Source organism: Sorex araneus, chromosome 5 (assembly GCF_027595985.1).
Source record: "Sorex araneus isolate mSorAra2 chromosome 5, mSorAra2.pri, whole genome shotgun sequence".
Lineage (NCBI taxonomy): Eukaryota > Metazoa > Chordata > Mammalia > Eulipotyphla > Soricidae > Sorex > Sorex araneus.
In genome coordinates, this window is record NC_073306.1 from 16,945,342 (window position 1) to 16,962,166 (window position 16,825).

Below are 16,825 nucleotides of genomic sequence, written 5' to 3' on the forward strand. Positions count from 1 at the left end.
CTTTTCTCGAGAAGCTTTTCATCAGGGGAGTATATTTTCTTCTTGACAATTTCCTTACTGGCAAGAAAGGCTGCGTGTTAGACGAACAAAGGAGACCCCAGGGCCACGAACAGAAGATTCTCCCCAAGGCAGGGCTGAGAGGGGGCCGTGGTGGGGGAAGGAAAATTAAACAGGCAGAAGAGCGGTTGTGCCCCGCGTTTATTCCTCTAATGCGCCCGTGTCTACCCACCCCTGCCCCCAGCTCGCTGCCTCCTTCTTCGGGAGCACTCACGGCAGCCCAGGCTCATTAAAGTTTAAATGGTCGGATCAATAGGGACAGAATGGCAAATTGTCCATCTGCAAATTACCAAGCCCTTCATGAATATTTAAGGAACTAAACTAGGAATGGGGGAGAAGCGAGAACCCGGGGCTTATTTTTCCCACTGGAATCAAGGACAAAAGCATCTCTTCACTCCGAAACACCGGGCGAGAAAACCAAGCGGTCGAGAAACGCTTGAAAACGGAGTGTTTTTCAGCCCAGCTGCTTTTTTTTCCCCAGGCTGCAGGCAGACTCGAGTTCAAGGCCACTCAGGGGCATCTCCTGGCATAAAGAAAGCAGAGACGCTCTCATCTTGCACTATGCCCTGCCCTGGTTTTCCCAAACATGCCACGTTCTCGTGCTAGACGGGGCCTGAGCACGTGCTGTTCCCTCTGCCCCAGGGCAGTTCCCCCTTCTCTTGCAAGGCAGGATGGTCTGGGGACTGGGACGCAGTGCCAGAGTCAGACCTCCTGAGTCCGGGACAGCCTCTGCTATCACTCCTTGGAGATCTGGGGTGAGCTTTCTAATCCGTGCCTGCATCGTATTCCATCTCTCCTGACGGCATCAGCCCCGTGAGTAGCTGACTCCCTGAGACACGTTCCCAGGTACACATGGTTGGTGAAGGCACCCCAGATGTGAGCCCTGATTGTCATGACTTGGTCCACATCCTGGCTACACTTGATGGAATCCTGTCTTTCCAGGCTTCAACTTCTGAGCCCCGCCAGAGGGACGTTTCTTCCTGCACCCACACCACTGTACTGTGGCTATTTTCTGGTCACTGCTGCTAGACTGTGACCTCCTAGGAGGCAAGGCCACCCAACACTCACGTCTGTGACCAGAAGGGCACATGACACACACTCGGTTGGTGGGAGAGGTTGCCTCCGGGGCTTCGTACCTTGGTGACCATGCAGCACGCTGCCCAGATGTCCTCAGAGGACTGCTCATGGTGGTTGAACTGAGGTTCCCATCGCTGGATGGGCTGGTCCGCGAAAGCCAGAAGGATGCCATCCTGGTCCACCAGGGCTGCACGAACGCTGCCGGTGCCAACGTCAACACCCACGTAGTACCGTCTGCGTGTCTGATCACCACTACCTGGCATTGTGGTCTTCTGCCTGTAGGGATCCAAGGTAAAAAAGATCAGAAGACCAGACTCAAGCAGGAGACATCTTGAAAGGACACAAAAATTGGACGTTGCTAATGCCCATATGTGATCTATTCCAGCAACAGAAATGCTCGGAGCCAACTGTGAATGAAGCGACACAAAACCCTCAGGAGGAGGATGAACAAGGTGGTGGGTCATGTGGCCTCGGGCATGCAGTGCCCCAGTCATGTTGCACATTTATAAAGGCCATCATTGGGCATGTCAAGTCATTAGACAGTGTGGAGAAATGAGGATGCTAACACCATATGCATCTATTCTCTCTCTTTTTTTTAAAATTTTTTAATGAATCACTGTGAGATAGTTACAGACTTACAAACTTGCCTGATTAGGTTTCAGCCATACAATGATCGAGTAAGCCTCCCTCCATCCGCACCTATTCCTCACCACCAGTGTTCCCCATGCATCTATTCCCACTGAACTCACCTCAAAGCAAGAACAGTGGCCACGGGACTAACATGAACCTGAGCTAACTGAGCGCCTCTTTCGGACCACACACAGCAAAAAGTCGTGAACTTCCTCAGCTCTCTGCTCTGACTCTAGAAGACCCGCATATGTCTCCAATGAGCGGGGGGTCTGGGTAAAGCTACATATCTAGGGTATTTTCTTGAATCATCACTCTCCTCAATGCATGTGCATGCACATATGTGCTTATCATGGGGACCTGACACCTGAAGAGGAGTTAGGTCTTGGAAGAAGCTCAAGGGTTTGCCCAGTATCACACAGAGGCGCCACTGGACAGGCCGAGCCAAGCTTGCTCTCCGAACAGCTGGCAGTCTGGATTTCGAGCGAAGGCAAATACACTGCAAGCGTGTCATAAAGTGACCGGGGACTGGGAAGGAGGCCGGAGGGAAACAAGATGGGGAATGTGTGAGTTGATCTGTTTTCCTTCCTGACCCCTAGTGAGTTACAAGGAAACCCGAGTAGGAACACTCAGGAATGCCTTGGCCTCAATCCACACTAACTCCCTTTGGTCAGATGAACCCACCTGACCCAGAAATCTCAGAGAGGTTCCCGTTTTCCAGGCGGACCTTTCAAAGAAGAGGAACGAGCCTCCCCCCAGTGCCCCTCGCCCCTACCAAGACAGTGCCACAGATGGGTTACAAAGCCCCAGGTGAGCCCAGTGTCTGGTTTCACCTGTGGCCATGCTGACCCGCAGCCGGCCCCCACCAGAAAGAACGTCTCCTTGGCACCTGGAAACTTTAAAATAGAGCCAGCTTGCAGGTGTTCATTCTGTGGCTGTGGCTGCCTCCTGGATATTAATCCCAGTCAAAAGTAGCTTCATTCCAAGGATAACTTTGGACTGAATCACAACAAGCTCCCGACGGCGTGGCCCTCTGTTGTTGCTAGCTCCCAGGCAAAGAACAGGGAACAGAAGAACGGGGACATGGAACCTGGCACATCTGCTCCCTTCCTCGGAGCTGCCGAGAATAATTGTTTGAGTGTCCCCCTGCAGCCAGCGTGCCTCCTCCTGGCCTCCCTCTAGCTGGACACCCTTTGGGGTCACCCCAGGACCGGCTGCACCAGATAGCAAACCTTTCCTTTCGCCAAGCCATGATGCTCAGAACATTTCAATCCCACACACGGAAGCAAAGTAGCAGAGCTTGAAGCAAAGAACGCCCTAGCCCAGCTCCAACCTCCTGGCTCTCCTGCCCTCCCTGCATCAGGCCTCAGGGGCGCTGACACCCACTGGTTTGGGCCGTGACATGGTCTGGGGCACTCAGCACGGCGCCCTATGCCCTCCCTCTACTGCTGTCCAGCCAGGTGTATTATCACCCTGCCCATCTTCACCTTGAGCTCCAGACACCCCAATACCCCGTGCTGCTTCTGAAGCCCGCCTGTCTGATACGAATCACCCCATCACCTACGTCCTGCTTCTGCTTTCTAGGCTCTCCCTCTAATCTGACTGGCAAGAACAGGGTCTTCCACCTGAAGATCCAGCTCACTTCCGGGAAGACTCGGCTGCCGGTCTCTGTCTCTTACACGACACACAGGATGCTGATGGCCCCCCAGCCCCCATCTCCCCATCTGCACCTGCTTCCCAATTTACCGCTCAGAACTATGTCTTCTTTCCATATCTGTCTCCTTCTGAATCCTCAAGAAAGGGCAGTATTGACCTCCGCCTGCCCCCAGCTCTCACCTAAGCAGGTGTCAATAAATCTTTACTGAATCTTTACAGTCCGTTTATGGAATGAACAAAAGAATCAGTGTTTGGGGAGGGGGAGTGGAAGGGGAATAGGCTCTGGTTTAAACACTCAGTAATATTGAGTTTGTACTGAGTGAACCAATTTTTTTCCTTAAATGTCCTTTGATTGGGAGGCATGTTGGGGGGTAGGGTCATAATTGGAAGTGGTGCTCAGGGGCTATTACCTGCACTCTGCTCATGAGTGACCCCTGGTAGTGCTCAGAGGATCTCACATGTGGTGCTGGAGAGTCACACCAGGATTCTGGTTGATGTAGCAAGATACAAGGCATATGCCTTACCTCCTATAAGACCCCCCTGGCTTCACATCAGTGTAGTGTTTGGCCCTAAACTCAGCCTCATTCATTCATTCAATTTACAGATAATTTATTGGAAGCTTCCAACCACATTTTACTAATTCTATAACCCTGTTTTTCATTTTTAGCTCTCAAAAATCCAAGGTGAATCTTCCAATCAGAGGCATCTTATGATTACTTGGTTACATTCTCTTGATTAACAACACATGAAATTATGATGCATTTTGGACTCGGGCACTGATCCATGTAGAACTGCACACCTGGTCCCCTGAAGAGAGTGAAAGCAGTGGTGGACAGGACCAGGTGAGACTGGGGAGAGACAACTCAAGGGTCAGAGTGAACGCCTACGCATGTCACAGGCCCTGAGTCGAACCTTGGCACCACTTGGTCCCTGAGCACTGCCACTGGTATGGCCCAGTGACTCCCTAAACAGCCAGGACTGAGTAGCATTACATGGCAGGACCAAACCACCAAAGCACTTGCCTACACAGCCAAGTTAAGCAGTGCCTCCCAGGCCAAGGGTTGCTGGGGACAATACCCCAACTCCCACCCCACCCCCCCCCCCACACACACACACAGAGTGTCCTGGTTTGAGTTTTTCTCCATTTATCTAAAAACAGCAGAAAAATAACCCAGTAAGCTGTTCTTTTTCCCCTCGGCCACCATCTCCATATCCATCACCCCTGCTTGGGGCAGCCACTGAGCTTCCCACTGTCTCCCCTGAGGAAGGGCCCAGGAGCGCATCCTTAGCACACATCTTGGGACACCAACCTCTCCTCCCTAGGCTAGACCTCTCCAAGAATGTCCTAAGCACTCCAGGGAGAAACAAGGAAACAAATGGGAATTAGAGAAGCCATATGAAACCTCCCGGCCAGCACAAACACGGCTAACACCATCCACTCTCCAATCCCGGGCCCCAGCCCTGGCTCCACACCCGGACAGTCCTCACACCGGCCTCTCCACCTTCCTCAGCAGGACACACACCAACTTGCCACCCACACACCCTGATGCTTTCCCAGTAAAATTCAAAGTGATCTATCCCAACTCTGCAGTTGACCCCAGAGTGGCCAGTTCTCATGTCACCCATCTCTGCATGGTACTGGAGTAGGTCACACCTGATCGGCAGAGTAGATGGCTAACCACCACAGGCCTGCGTACAGCTTATCGCTGGAACACAGCACTTCCGTGGGACTCCGTGGACAACTTGAAAACCTATCAGTGGGGACAGAGAGTACAGCAGGTAGGGCACTTGCTGTGCATGAGGCCAACCTGGCTCAGTCCCCAGAACTTCATATGGTCCCCCCAGTCTTGCCAGGAGTGATCCCTGAGCACAGAGCCAGGAGTACGCCCTGAGCACAGCTGGATGTGGCCAAGGGACAAAAGAAAACATATCAGTATGGAAACAGAAGATGCCATGTTTACTGACTGTCTAGCACTCTCTTAGGCAGCTGGCTGGTTTCACTTTCGATCTTTTGACATTATTTATTTATTTGTTTATTTTTATTGTTTATTGAGTCACACTGAGATACTGAGTTACAAAGTTGATCATGGTCAGGTTTCAGTCATACAGTGTTCCAACACCCATCTCTCCACTAGTGTACATATCCCACACCAATGTCCCCAGAGTCCCTCCCTCCCCCCACACCCTCAAGCCAAACACCCGCCTCCCCAGTCTATCTCTATGGCAGGTACTTTCCTCCTCTGTGTGTGTGTGTGTCTATCTCTCTCTCTCTCTCTCTCTCTCTCTCTCTCTCTCTCTCTCTCTCTCTCTCTCTCTCTCTCTCTCTCTCTCTCTCTTCTGGGGCATTATGGTTTGCAATATAGGGACTGAGAGGTTATCATGTTTGTTCCTTTACCTGCTTTCAGCACGCAGTTCTTATCCAGAGTGATCATTTCCAACTATCTTTGCCATGAAGTCCCTTCTCTATCCCAACTGCCTTCAGACCTGGTTAGTATTGGATCTTGATACAACCCTTTTCGATCTTGATACCAACCCTTAAGGGACTGATCCCTTGTCCTCATGGTGCTGCGAAAAAAAATGAGTGCCAGATAGGCTTTTAAAAAAATATCTTAAAGGGGCCAGAGCAATAGTACGTGAGTAGGGTGTTTGTCTTGCACGCAGCTAAAGGTGAGTTCAATCACTGGCATCCCATATGGTTCCCCAAGCACCGCCAGGAGTAATTCCTGAGTGCAGAGCCAGAGTAACCCATGAGCATAGCTGGGTGTGACCCAAAAAGAAAATATATATATATATGTATATATATATATATACACACACATATATATATATTTCGTCATATGAGTGAAACCCAATCATGAACAACTTTGTAACTGTGTATCTCACTGTCATTCAATGAAAAAACAATGTGTCCCACTGGCCCCTAATGAGAATATGTCATCTCCTCCAGCTCAAAGTCCCTATCCTTTCCCAGGACACCGTCCCATCTGATTCTCCTCCAACAGGAACACGGCGTCTGCTGGGGACACTGCATACCTGGCCGACGGCCCATAACCCAAACCATTTCTGCCACTCACCCGTCCCCAGTGCCAGGCTGACCCTCTCTGGCACATCACCCATTTCCAGCCCATGTCACCAGGGTGCCACGCCAGAGAGAGCCAGAGCCACGTGAAGAGGATGTGGTACCCTGTCAGCAATGCTGGCACAGACCCCGCTTGTTGTTTTTCTAAGAAACGGACCAAATTTAGGATTCCAGTCTCTCCACTTCTCCCCTTATTATGGTTTCTCTCTCTGATTGTTTCCACACCTGGGCCCTGAAAGCAGAGAAGCAATGAAGTTCAAGTCCTTGGGCAGATTCCCTGAAACTTGAGCCTGTGAGTTATAAAAACTCAGCCAGAGGCAATTCTGCAACCCCCATCTCTGGTGGCTCTTCCTGCTCAGTGCTCTTGGTGGCCGGGTCATGGTTCTGGATGCTGGGTGATGGGTTCCCACCACTCTCCATCAGTTCTCCCGGCCTCTCACAGTGAACTATCCGCACAACTACAAAGCCAACTCCACTTCTCATTTCCCTTTAAGTGGATGCGGCTGCCTCTGTGTGTTCCAATATTCACACATCTTACTCTCCTCTCTCTGAAACCCAATTGAGTGGGTAGAACCCATCACTGTTTTCTATCTCCTGATTTCTATCACTGATTTCGACCCCAAGTGACTCAGTCAGCCTTCTGTTTGGAATCCCAGCCTCTCGTGGCAAATTTGGGGCATTTTCCAATACAACCAATTTAAAATTGGAAACTGAAGCCCTCTGAGAATTCGCCAGGCAGGAGCGCATACCTTCCTGCCCAGCTCTCTCTGCCAATCTCCCATACAATTTCCTGATTTTATTTCATCCCCATAACCAGGCTGTGAGGCTGGCAATGGGAGTCCACGCTCTAGAGAGGGACAGGGAGTTCTTGCAGATAAAGTGATTCAAAGTCACATAACCAAAGGAGATAAGATTACAGTCGAAGGTGCCAGCCTGGTTTATGGCAGTGAGAGAGAGAGTCAGGACTTTGATTCCCTCCCAGTCTTTTCAGGCAAAAATGAAAAATAACATGAGAAAAAAAAAAAAACAATCACAGGGAGACAGATCAGAGAGAACCTAAGGATGTGGACTGTGGATCTGGAGAGAAAAAAAATAAGGGAGAAATTCCAGCCACAGAGCAACCAGGCGTGACCCACAACTAACTCTTTTCTATGAGCAGCTATGAGATGCTCCTAGCTTCTAAGTTAGCAACACTAACTGAGCCATTCCTCACTTCTCTGTCTACGAGATACTCTGCAGGGCAGAAACTGGCTTTGTCCAAGTCCCCAGCAAGAACCGATGCTCAACCCCTTAGCATGACCCAAAGGCTGCTCTAATGATAAGAATTTATCTGGTTCGTTAAGTAACAGCCTGAATAAATATTATTAGAACTATGCCCCCAGGAAACCACAGACTTCATGGCTGATTCTTTCCACAAATGCAGCATGAAACAAGGAAGGCGGGGGTCTAGACAGAGGAAGCTGCTCTCTGCCCGACTTGGGGCCACGCTCTGCAGGAAGCAGGTGCTACAAGTACAGGGCAGAAAACCTGTCACTGACAGACAGTTTCCTCTTTTAACCCTACACAGCCTCCGAGCGTTGTCTAGCTCCCAAGTCTCCAGGGCCCGGCGTAGAGGCACTTACCTCCAGGGCTCTCTGCAGGAACTACTACTCCAGGAAGGATTTGAAGATGGTTTCTACAGAGACGGTCCCTGGGATCTGGAAGGGACTAAATATCCTCTTTTAACTTTGATCTTTGGACTATGCTGGGAGTTTGCATTCCTGAGTCCTACTCTATCCAATTAGTTATACTGCAACTGGGGGTGGTGGGGGATGGAGGCTGGAGGAAAAACGAAGCCTCATACACACTTGCCCACTTTAGTTTCCGAAGGAGAAAGAATGAAGTGCCACTTTAAACAGGTTTCATTTATTCTAAATGACAACAGAGTTCAGAATGGGCAAGAAAAAACAACAATAACTGGTTCTTTTCTAGCTTTACCAACTAGCAAGAATAACTGGTTCTTTTCTAGCTTTACCAACACGTAAGGAGAAATACAGCTGGCTAAGAGGAACTTTTCTTCTTAAAATATAAGACAAAGATAGTACAGTGCATAAGGCTCTTGCCTTTTGCATGCAGCTGACCTCAATTCTATCCATATATGGTCCATATATCCATATATGGTCCCTTAAGCCCACGAGTACAGAGCACGGAGTAAGCCTTGCACACAGCCAGGTGGAGCCCCCAAACAAACAGACATAAGGTAGGAGGCTGTCAATTAGGGCTCTGATTCCATATTCTTGGAAAGAGTCACTGAGATTATAGGACAAGCAGCACCCAGCAAGCATCATTCCCGACAGGTGAGGCACAGCTCAGAAAACGACAATACTCACTGGGATTATCATTCTGTGCTTGACATATCCCCAGCAACCAATCAACCTCTGGGTCCCCGAAACCTCTCGCTCTGCATCACCTATATCAATGTGTTCTCGCCACATCTAACAAGTCAAACACACCTCCAAACAAAGCAAAGCTGGAGGCCTTTTCTGGGCAAGGATGCCAGCAAGTAGAAATGGAAAAAAATCCAATCTCTGGGTCTACAGAGTTAGCAATTTGAAGGAGCATTTGATTTTTGAATATCAGACAGTGATGCTCTAAGTTCTTGCTAGTTTAGGTAGTTCAAGGGCATGCACCTGGTGAAACTGCAGGAGCCCTGAAAGTGGCCTTAGGTAGCTGCAGAAATCCTAGTCCACTGTAGGAGCCCAGAGGCCTAATCGACATCCTCCTCCACCACCAAGTACACTTACTGGTGAAGAAGGGAGCACTCTGCCCCGTTCATCCCCCTTCCAACCACTAGATCAGAAACCTGGTACTTTATCAGGACCCTGAAGGTCTTTATACTCCGGGTCAAACAAACAGGAGGGGAGTAGAGGAGGGGTATGGCATTCAATCGGTGTAAGAAAGCTGGATATCCACTCATGTTTGATTCAAAGGGCAGAAGTTACTAAACCCCCACGCCTGCATCACAATGCGGCAGCCACAGGGACCCACACCGAGCCAGTTCTAGATGGGCACCAAACCACAAGTATGATGGCACCAGCAGCAGTCTCAAAGAGACGACAGATGCCAGCTCTGCTCAGACTACATGAATAGCGGAGGGCCTGAAGGAATCCCAGAGCCGGGCCGGGAGAGAGGAAAGCAGTTAGGGCGCATGCTAAGCATGACTAAGCATGACCCAGATTTGATTCCTGGCACACATGGTCCCCTTAGCACTGCCGGTATACCCCTGGCAGTCCTTAGCACTGGCAGGGCAGGCCAGGCCTCCTGGCACCACAGGGTCTGGGGGCACTGCATTCCCCTTTACTGAACCACTGGCCCAGCTGAACAAGAATCACTGGTGGAGCCCCCGGAACCTCCTGAGTACCACCTCGGCTCCCTGAGTGGCTGTCCCACACTCCACCAACAAACATCACTTGAGAATAGGTCAAATGGTCCTGGTAGTCCCTGTTGTCTACCATAAAAGAGAAGATTTCTTGGCCCACCCTCTCGTCTCTGCCATCCACGCCCTGTGATCCCATACAGCAAATCCTCCCATGCTCCAATTCCTCCCAGCCCTTTGGTACCCTACAGGTGAGGGGAGCCTGCCTGGATGACACCCATCTAAGGATGTGCTGCTTCTCCCCTGACAGATGAATCCAAGGATGGATGTCTGGGTGGCCGACACAGTGCTCGAAGAAGAAGAAGAGGCCCTATTTATGTCGTCCCATTCAGAAGCGTCCGAGCCTCCATGGTATCCTTGCCACAAAACCGGGAATGACTCAGATTTCCATGCCAACCAAAAAGCCTCTGTGCTGGGCCTTCCAGGCCTGTTTAGCCGTCCATGTCACAAGACACAGCTGTGTTTACTAACTACCATCCTGGGTCACTACAGATGCTACTGTAAGAAACACTCCTACTACCCAGGAATGCCTTGCTCCTACCTCGTTTCATCCATGAGAGCATGGGAATGGAGGGGTTACTGGGTCCTGGGCAAGAAAAGGATGATTCAGTTATTAAATAGTCAGGTATTTTTTAAATAAAAATATCTTATGGGCTGGATAGTACAGCGGGTAAGACACTTGACTTATATGCAGCCTACCCAGATTCAATCTCCAGCTCCAAACACGGTCCCCAAACTACCCCCCACCCCAATCCCCTTCCTCCCTACCCTGCCTAGGGATGAGTTCTGAGCTTAGAGCTAGGAGTAAGCCTAGAGCACCATTGGATGTGCCCAATAAACAAATTAATCCATTAATAGTAAGATTCTCTGTCCCAGGAAAAATGTAGACTTACCAGCAAGCCTCTCTTTTTGCAGAAAGTCCCAAGCTCCTGATCTAGGACTTACATTCCTCTTTGACCTTGACACAAGCCCTCACCACCCTCCATCCCCCAGTCACAGATACACTTAGGTAGGGGAGAAGGATGAGGGAGAGGGAGCCCCTACAGACAAAAGGATCTTGTCTGTGACTTACAAACCCAACTAACACCCTGGATATACAGCTGAATCTGGAACCTGATCTTTTCTGAGTCTCTCACTCACATCAGGACTCTGGAACTGAACTCCAGGAGGGGAACAGAGAAGGTTAAGAAGGCAGTGCGAGAGCCAGAGCTTCCAGGTTCTTAGCTCCCACTGGGCAGATACAGGCACAGAGATGGTAGGACTGGTGCTCTGGCGCTAAATGCAAATTTGTTCTCTTCTAGCCCTGATACACATAGTGTGTCCCAGTGGATCTCACTGGAATCATCTGGACACACTCACAAAGAGGGAAGCATGCATCCCACCCTCAGAGGTAATCCTGATATAATTAATATCTGTTGACTGGCCCTCCACCATGTTATTCAGAATATAAAAAAGACATCAGGGGGTTCTGAAAGCTCTCCAGGTGATTCACATAAGAAGGCAAATTTGAGGAGCTTTGATCTCTACATAGCTAAATAAATCCATAACAGGATGGCCTGCCGCAAACCTGCTGATTTACTATTACATGGAGTCTTCTCGGGACGTGCAATGCTGACCTCTCTCTGGCTTCTGAATAACTTTGGTGTTTACATGGCCTCTCTCCCTCTGTCACTTTCTCCTCCCAGAGACTGCTGATTTGCTGACATAATTAACTATGAAAGGATTTTCTACAGAATCAACCAGACCTTCAAAGTCATGCCGCTATCATTCAGATTGGCTGAAATCCACAGCTTTTTCCCAGAAAGAAGCTCAAATTAAAACAGAAGAACCTACCTCCTTCTCGGCTGCTGTCAGGCGCCCACAGATCCAGGGAGGCTCGGGGCTCTGTTCGGGAAGGCAGCAAAAGTCATTTCTATATGATCTTGCAAAACTCTTTCCTTGCATGCAATGCCCAGCCAGAGGTTGGCTGAGGAGTTTGGCTTATTTTGGTGTTTATCTGCTTCTGAAGTAGGACCAAGTGGCTTTAAGGTCCAAGGTGAAAGGCCTACAAGAATGACTTCATGGAAGATTACACATCAGACTTAGGGCATTGGACAATATGCCCTGTTACAAACACACCAGATCAAAATCACCAAACATGAGCTGAAACATGACGGGGCCTCCCCTCCTACACACCACAGGGTGGGTTCTTTATCTGACCCGCAAGGGCCCGAAAAATTCTGGCTCCCTCTTGCCTCTCTCACTACGGTGCATTATTCCATTCCCAATCCCCTACCTCCCCACCCTATCTACCTCCCCCTTTAAGATTCCAACCCCACACAACAACCAGCAACCCCCACGATGGCATGGCACCTGTCTTCCCATTACTGTCTCGTTCTGTAAAACAAAGAACACAAACGTCCACATGACAGAAAAAGAAAGACAACCAGTCACCAGGGGACATTCAAGAAATGGACATTCTCGGGGCCGGAGCGACAGCACAGCGGGCAGGGCTTTTGCCTTGCACGCAGCCGACCCAGGTTCGATCCCCGACATCCCATATGGTCCCCCAAGCACCACCAGGAGTAATTCCTGAGTGCAAAGCCAGGAGTAACCCCTGAGCATCGCTGGGTGTGTCCCCCCCAAAAAAAAAAAAGAAATGGACATTCTCAGGATCTGGCCCAAAACTAACAGACACACAACCAGGCAGATTGTGGTATCACAGGATTCCCAGGAGCCTGACAAATGCTAAAGCAGTCATATGACTTCTTGTGAATATTCCAAAATATTCCATAATATTCCAAAGGACATAGGTGGAAATTGTGCAGAGGAGATATCGCATGAGACTAGAGGAGCAATAGTGTGGACATAGAGTGCGGGGGCGGGGGGGGGCCGGGGAGGGGGCAGGGGGTGTAGGAAGGAAAAAAGGCAAGATGGGAGACTGCATCAAGAAAGTCTGGGGTCCACTGGGCTGTGTCAAAAGATCAGACATACACGATTTCAAGAAGACTCATCCCCTGTACACACAGGAGATGAGCTGAGAGGTTTGCTTTTAACTCTCCAAGATGTCTGAATTTTCATCCTGAGCAGCTATTACTATAAAACGCAAAACCACCCTGTGCTAAATGGACTTCTAATTCATATGGTTCCCAGCCTGCCATTTTTATCCCAAAGAATTGTAAGAGCCCCCTTATCCCTCAGGTGGGTGAGTCCTTCCCACGATGGAAGAAGATGATTCTCCTGACTCTGAAGGAGTCTTCAGTCCTGCTGCTAGGCATTTTCAAGTCCTCTGACTAATCCTAGGCCCCCCGTGACCTTTTCTGAAATAGAAAGAGAGGAAACGCTCTTCCTCTGAATTAGAAAGAGAGGGGGCACTGGATACAATTAACAAGAATGGGATAGAGAAGGGACCACTAAATGAATGATGCTTGGAGAGCTCGCTCAGGACGGGAGATGCATGCTGAAAGTAGGCCAAAGAGCAAACAGGAAGGCCACTTACTACCTGTATTGCAAACCATAACACCCAAAAGGAGAGAGAGAGTAAAAGGGAATAATGTACCTGCCACAGAGGCGGGGAGGGAGGGGGCAAGGGGAGGAGAGATGGGGGTGGGAGGGATACTGAATGGGCACTGGTGGAGAGATGGGTACTTGGTCATTGTATGACTGAAATGTAAGCACAAAAGCTTGTAAGTCTGTAACTGTACCTCACAGTGATCCATTAAAAACTTAAAACAAACAAACAAGAATGGCCTTCAAAGAGAAGCAGGGACACATAAATGGGCAGCTCCCTGGCTTCTTGGGGCGCTCTGTCTGCCACAGCTTCAGAAAACCCAAGAGCCCATCTACACCACTAAATTCGAAAGGATCCATTCATGACAAACAGGCAGAGGACCTGGGGTATATTCCCAGACTGTCATTAGAGGGATATTCTGAGCTGCCATCCTCAAACACACAACTACTCTCCTTAACAGTTTCCTGGGACAGCAGTGCCTGGGTTTGATTGATATCTACCTTCACAGAAACCCATGTTTCAGGGTCTGAAGAAGAGGACAAAGCAGAGGTCAGGAGAAATAGCTGAACAGTAATTGTGACAAACTGATCATGTGCCCACAAATTCCAGAAGAGCAGTAAGCACCAAGATCAACAATCAAAAGAATTAAACCAAAATCAATCATCAAATCAGTCAGGGCTGATGATAAAGAAAATCTTGAACGTAACCAGGGAGAGGGGAGTAGAGAGGATTAAGAAGAACCAAAGAAACAAAATATGAATGTGACAACCAATTTCTCTCTCAAAAATAAAGTTAGAACACTTTATAGTAAGGCAAGATCTGTAAAGGAATGAAAGATCTTTAGACCTAGGATTCTTTTTTGCCCTTCACAAAACCTTTCAAAACTGCAACTGAAAGTAAAGCTTTTTTAGGCATAATAGAGGTGGAAAAAATTCATCTGAATAGAAAGCACGCTTCAATAAGGGGTGGATGATAATCCATGGAAGAATGGATGCATAAAATGGAATAAAGAACACACGGGTAATTGTGCAAGTATACAGAAAGACTTGCTTATGCTGTCTTTAAAGGATAATGGGCTGCGGAGCCCGAGAGAGTACAGCCAGTAGAGCACTCGTCTTGCCCAAAGCTGGCCCAGGTTTGATTCCTGGCACCTCACATAGTTCCCCCAAGCTCCACCAGGAGTGATCCATAAAAGATGAGTCAGGAATAAGCCCTGAGTACCACTGAGCATGCCCCCCAAACAACAAAAGTAAATAAATTAAAAATGAAAGACAATAGACCAGTTAAAACCAAAACTGTTAAGAGAAATGTTGGGTACAAGGTAAAACAAAAGCAGCTCAAAGACAGGGAGGGAAGAATTATTAAAATATGGCTGTACAGTTCTTACCTGTGAAGTGACTTTTTTAAAAAAACACTTGAATGTGGACTCGTGTGAGCTACATACACGAATACACTATATGCCCTGTAGCAATTGCTGAAATAGCACCTCCAATATAATTATACCTAAAAAGCTAATATACGCAGGAAAATAGAATTATTAAAACTGATCTTAAGAAGTCCAAAATAGAAAGAAAAATAATGAGTAAAGAAAACTAGAAATGATTAAAAAATGCACTTAGAACATAGAAATTAGCATTAAATATAGGATAAACACCACAATAAAAAGACAAATTGTTGGGTTCAGCTTTAATATTCACTCTCCTTTCAAGAAGCCACCACTAATATAAGGATACATATAAGCTAAAATGTAAAAGTAAAAAAAAAGTACAGCAAAAAAAAAAACCATCAAAAGAAGACTAGAATTGCCATATCATTATCTTACTGAGTAGATTGCAAAGAAAAAATACTACCAGGAATAATGACAAAGTAGATTTCACAGCAAAGAATATGATCAGGAACTATGAGATAATAGAGAATGATTCACTAAGATGACCTAACAATCTTAAATACTAATGTACCTAATAATAGAGCATCGGGACACATAAAGCAAGATGCGATAGAACCACAGAGAAAAGCAAATGTTAACAATCATCATGAGTTCAATACCTTTCTTTCAGTAACTGATAGAATAAGCAGACAAAATCAGCAGTATGTATTTGGGGATAGTTATGAAAAATGACCTAGCCCAAATGTAAAGAGAATCCTACCCAACTCCAGGACAAAATACTCATTTTCAAATGCATGCAGATTTTTACCAAGAAAGAGAATAGCCTGAGTCACGTTGTAAACAAGTCTCAAGAAGATAAAAGGATGCAAATCACAAACACATTCTCTGGGAGCACAGTGGAGTTATAAATAATAATGAAGGCTAGGTGGAAAGTCCTCAAATGTTTAGAAACTGAGTAACATGCTTGTGCATAATCTACGGATCAAAGAACTTTTTCAAAATGAGAAAGTATTTTAACTGAATGAAAATAAAAAGATATAGCAGAAGTTGTGGAATGCAACTAAAGCAGACACAGAGAGCAATTCATAGTACCAGATGCCTACATTGGAAAACAAGAGAAGTCTCAAATAAATGGCCTTTGTTTCCACCTAAAGGAATCTGAAGAAGAATGAAAAGAACTCAAAGTAAAGCAGAAGAAAGGAAGTAATAAATTGCAGAACATGAACTCAGTAAGTTAAAAAAGAAAGACTGAAATGAATAAATACAGATAATACCAAAAGCTGGTTCTTTGAGATCAATAAAATGAGTAAATTTCTTTCTTTGCTTTTTTTTTTTTTTGTCAGAATGAGGAGGAAAAGGGAGAAAAGACAGAGATTGTCAGTATCAAGAATAAGGGAGATAAAAATCACAACATAGTCTATAGATATCAAAGTGAATAACAAGGGAACACTATGAGCAACTTATATGATACATACAAAATCCTCAAAATAAATTTACTATCAAACCTCACTCAAGAAGAAAATGGTAACATGAAGAATAATATAAATATCAATACAACAATTCCCTTCCCCACCCCACACCCCCCAAAATAGATTTCCGTATCTATTGGAAATGGACATGGAAATGGATATGTTCCACCAAATATCAAGAAGAAATATCAAGTCGACAGAAACTTCACCAGAAAACTGAAGAGAAGCAAATACTTCCCATCTCATTTTCTGAGGGCAGAATTACCTTAATGACAAGACTTACAAGATGATACAGGAAAGAAGCTATAGATCAAGCCCAACATCAAATGCCCACAGATGTTGCTCAGGGCTGCTCAGTCCGCCTCTCGGGCATGAGACCCAGGGTTCTGTCCCACACTACCCCACAACTCAGTGATGCCCAGAGGCATTGCCCTTGAGATCCCTGGCAGCCTAAGTGTATGATCTCTGGCACATGACAACCAAGAGTATACGAGCACTGAAATCAAGTGTGCGATCCCCAGACATAACAATAACAAAAAGATGGGGCAAGTTAGTGAAGAGAAAGGAG

The 16,825-nt window shown here is 47.3% G+C and overlaps 1 protein-coding gene across 3 annotated transcripts in view; it reads right to left on the bottom strand.

The window, feature by feature from the left end:
• FGGY (FGGY carbohydrate kinase domain containing) overlaps window positions 1-16,825 on the bottom strand; it is a 459,128-nt gene that overhangs the window by 425,842 nt on the left and 16,461 nt on the right. For 2 of the 3 annotated variants that reach the window (XM_004607300.2, XM_055140354.1), the window contains exon 2: window positions 1,194-1,410. In XM_004607300.2, the coding sequence (XP_004607357.2) occupies window positions 1,194-1,397 (204 nt within the window). In that variant the 5' untranslated portion in view covers window positions 1,398-1,410. Of the gene's footprint in view, window positions 1-1,193; window positions 1,411-11,744; window positions 11,796-16,825 lie in introns of all 3 variants that reach the window. The other variant, XM_055140355.1, reaches the window with a different exon arrangement.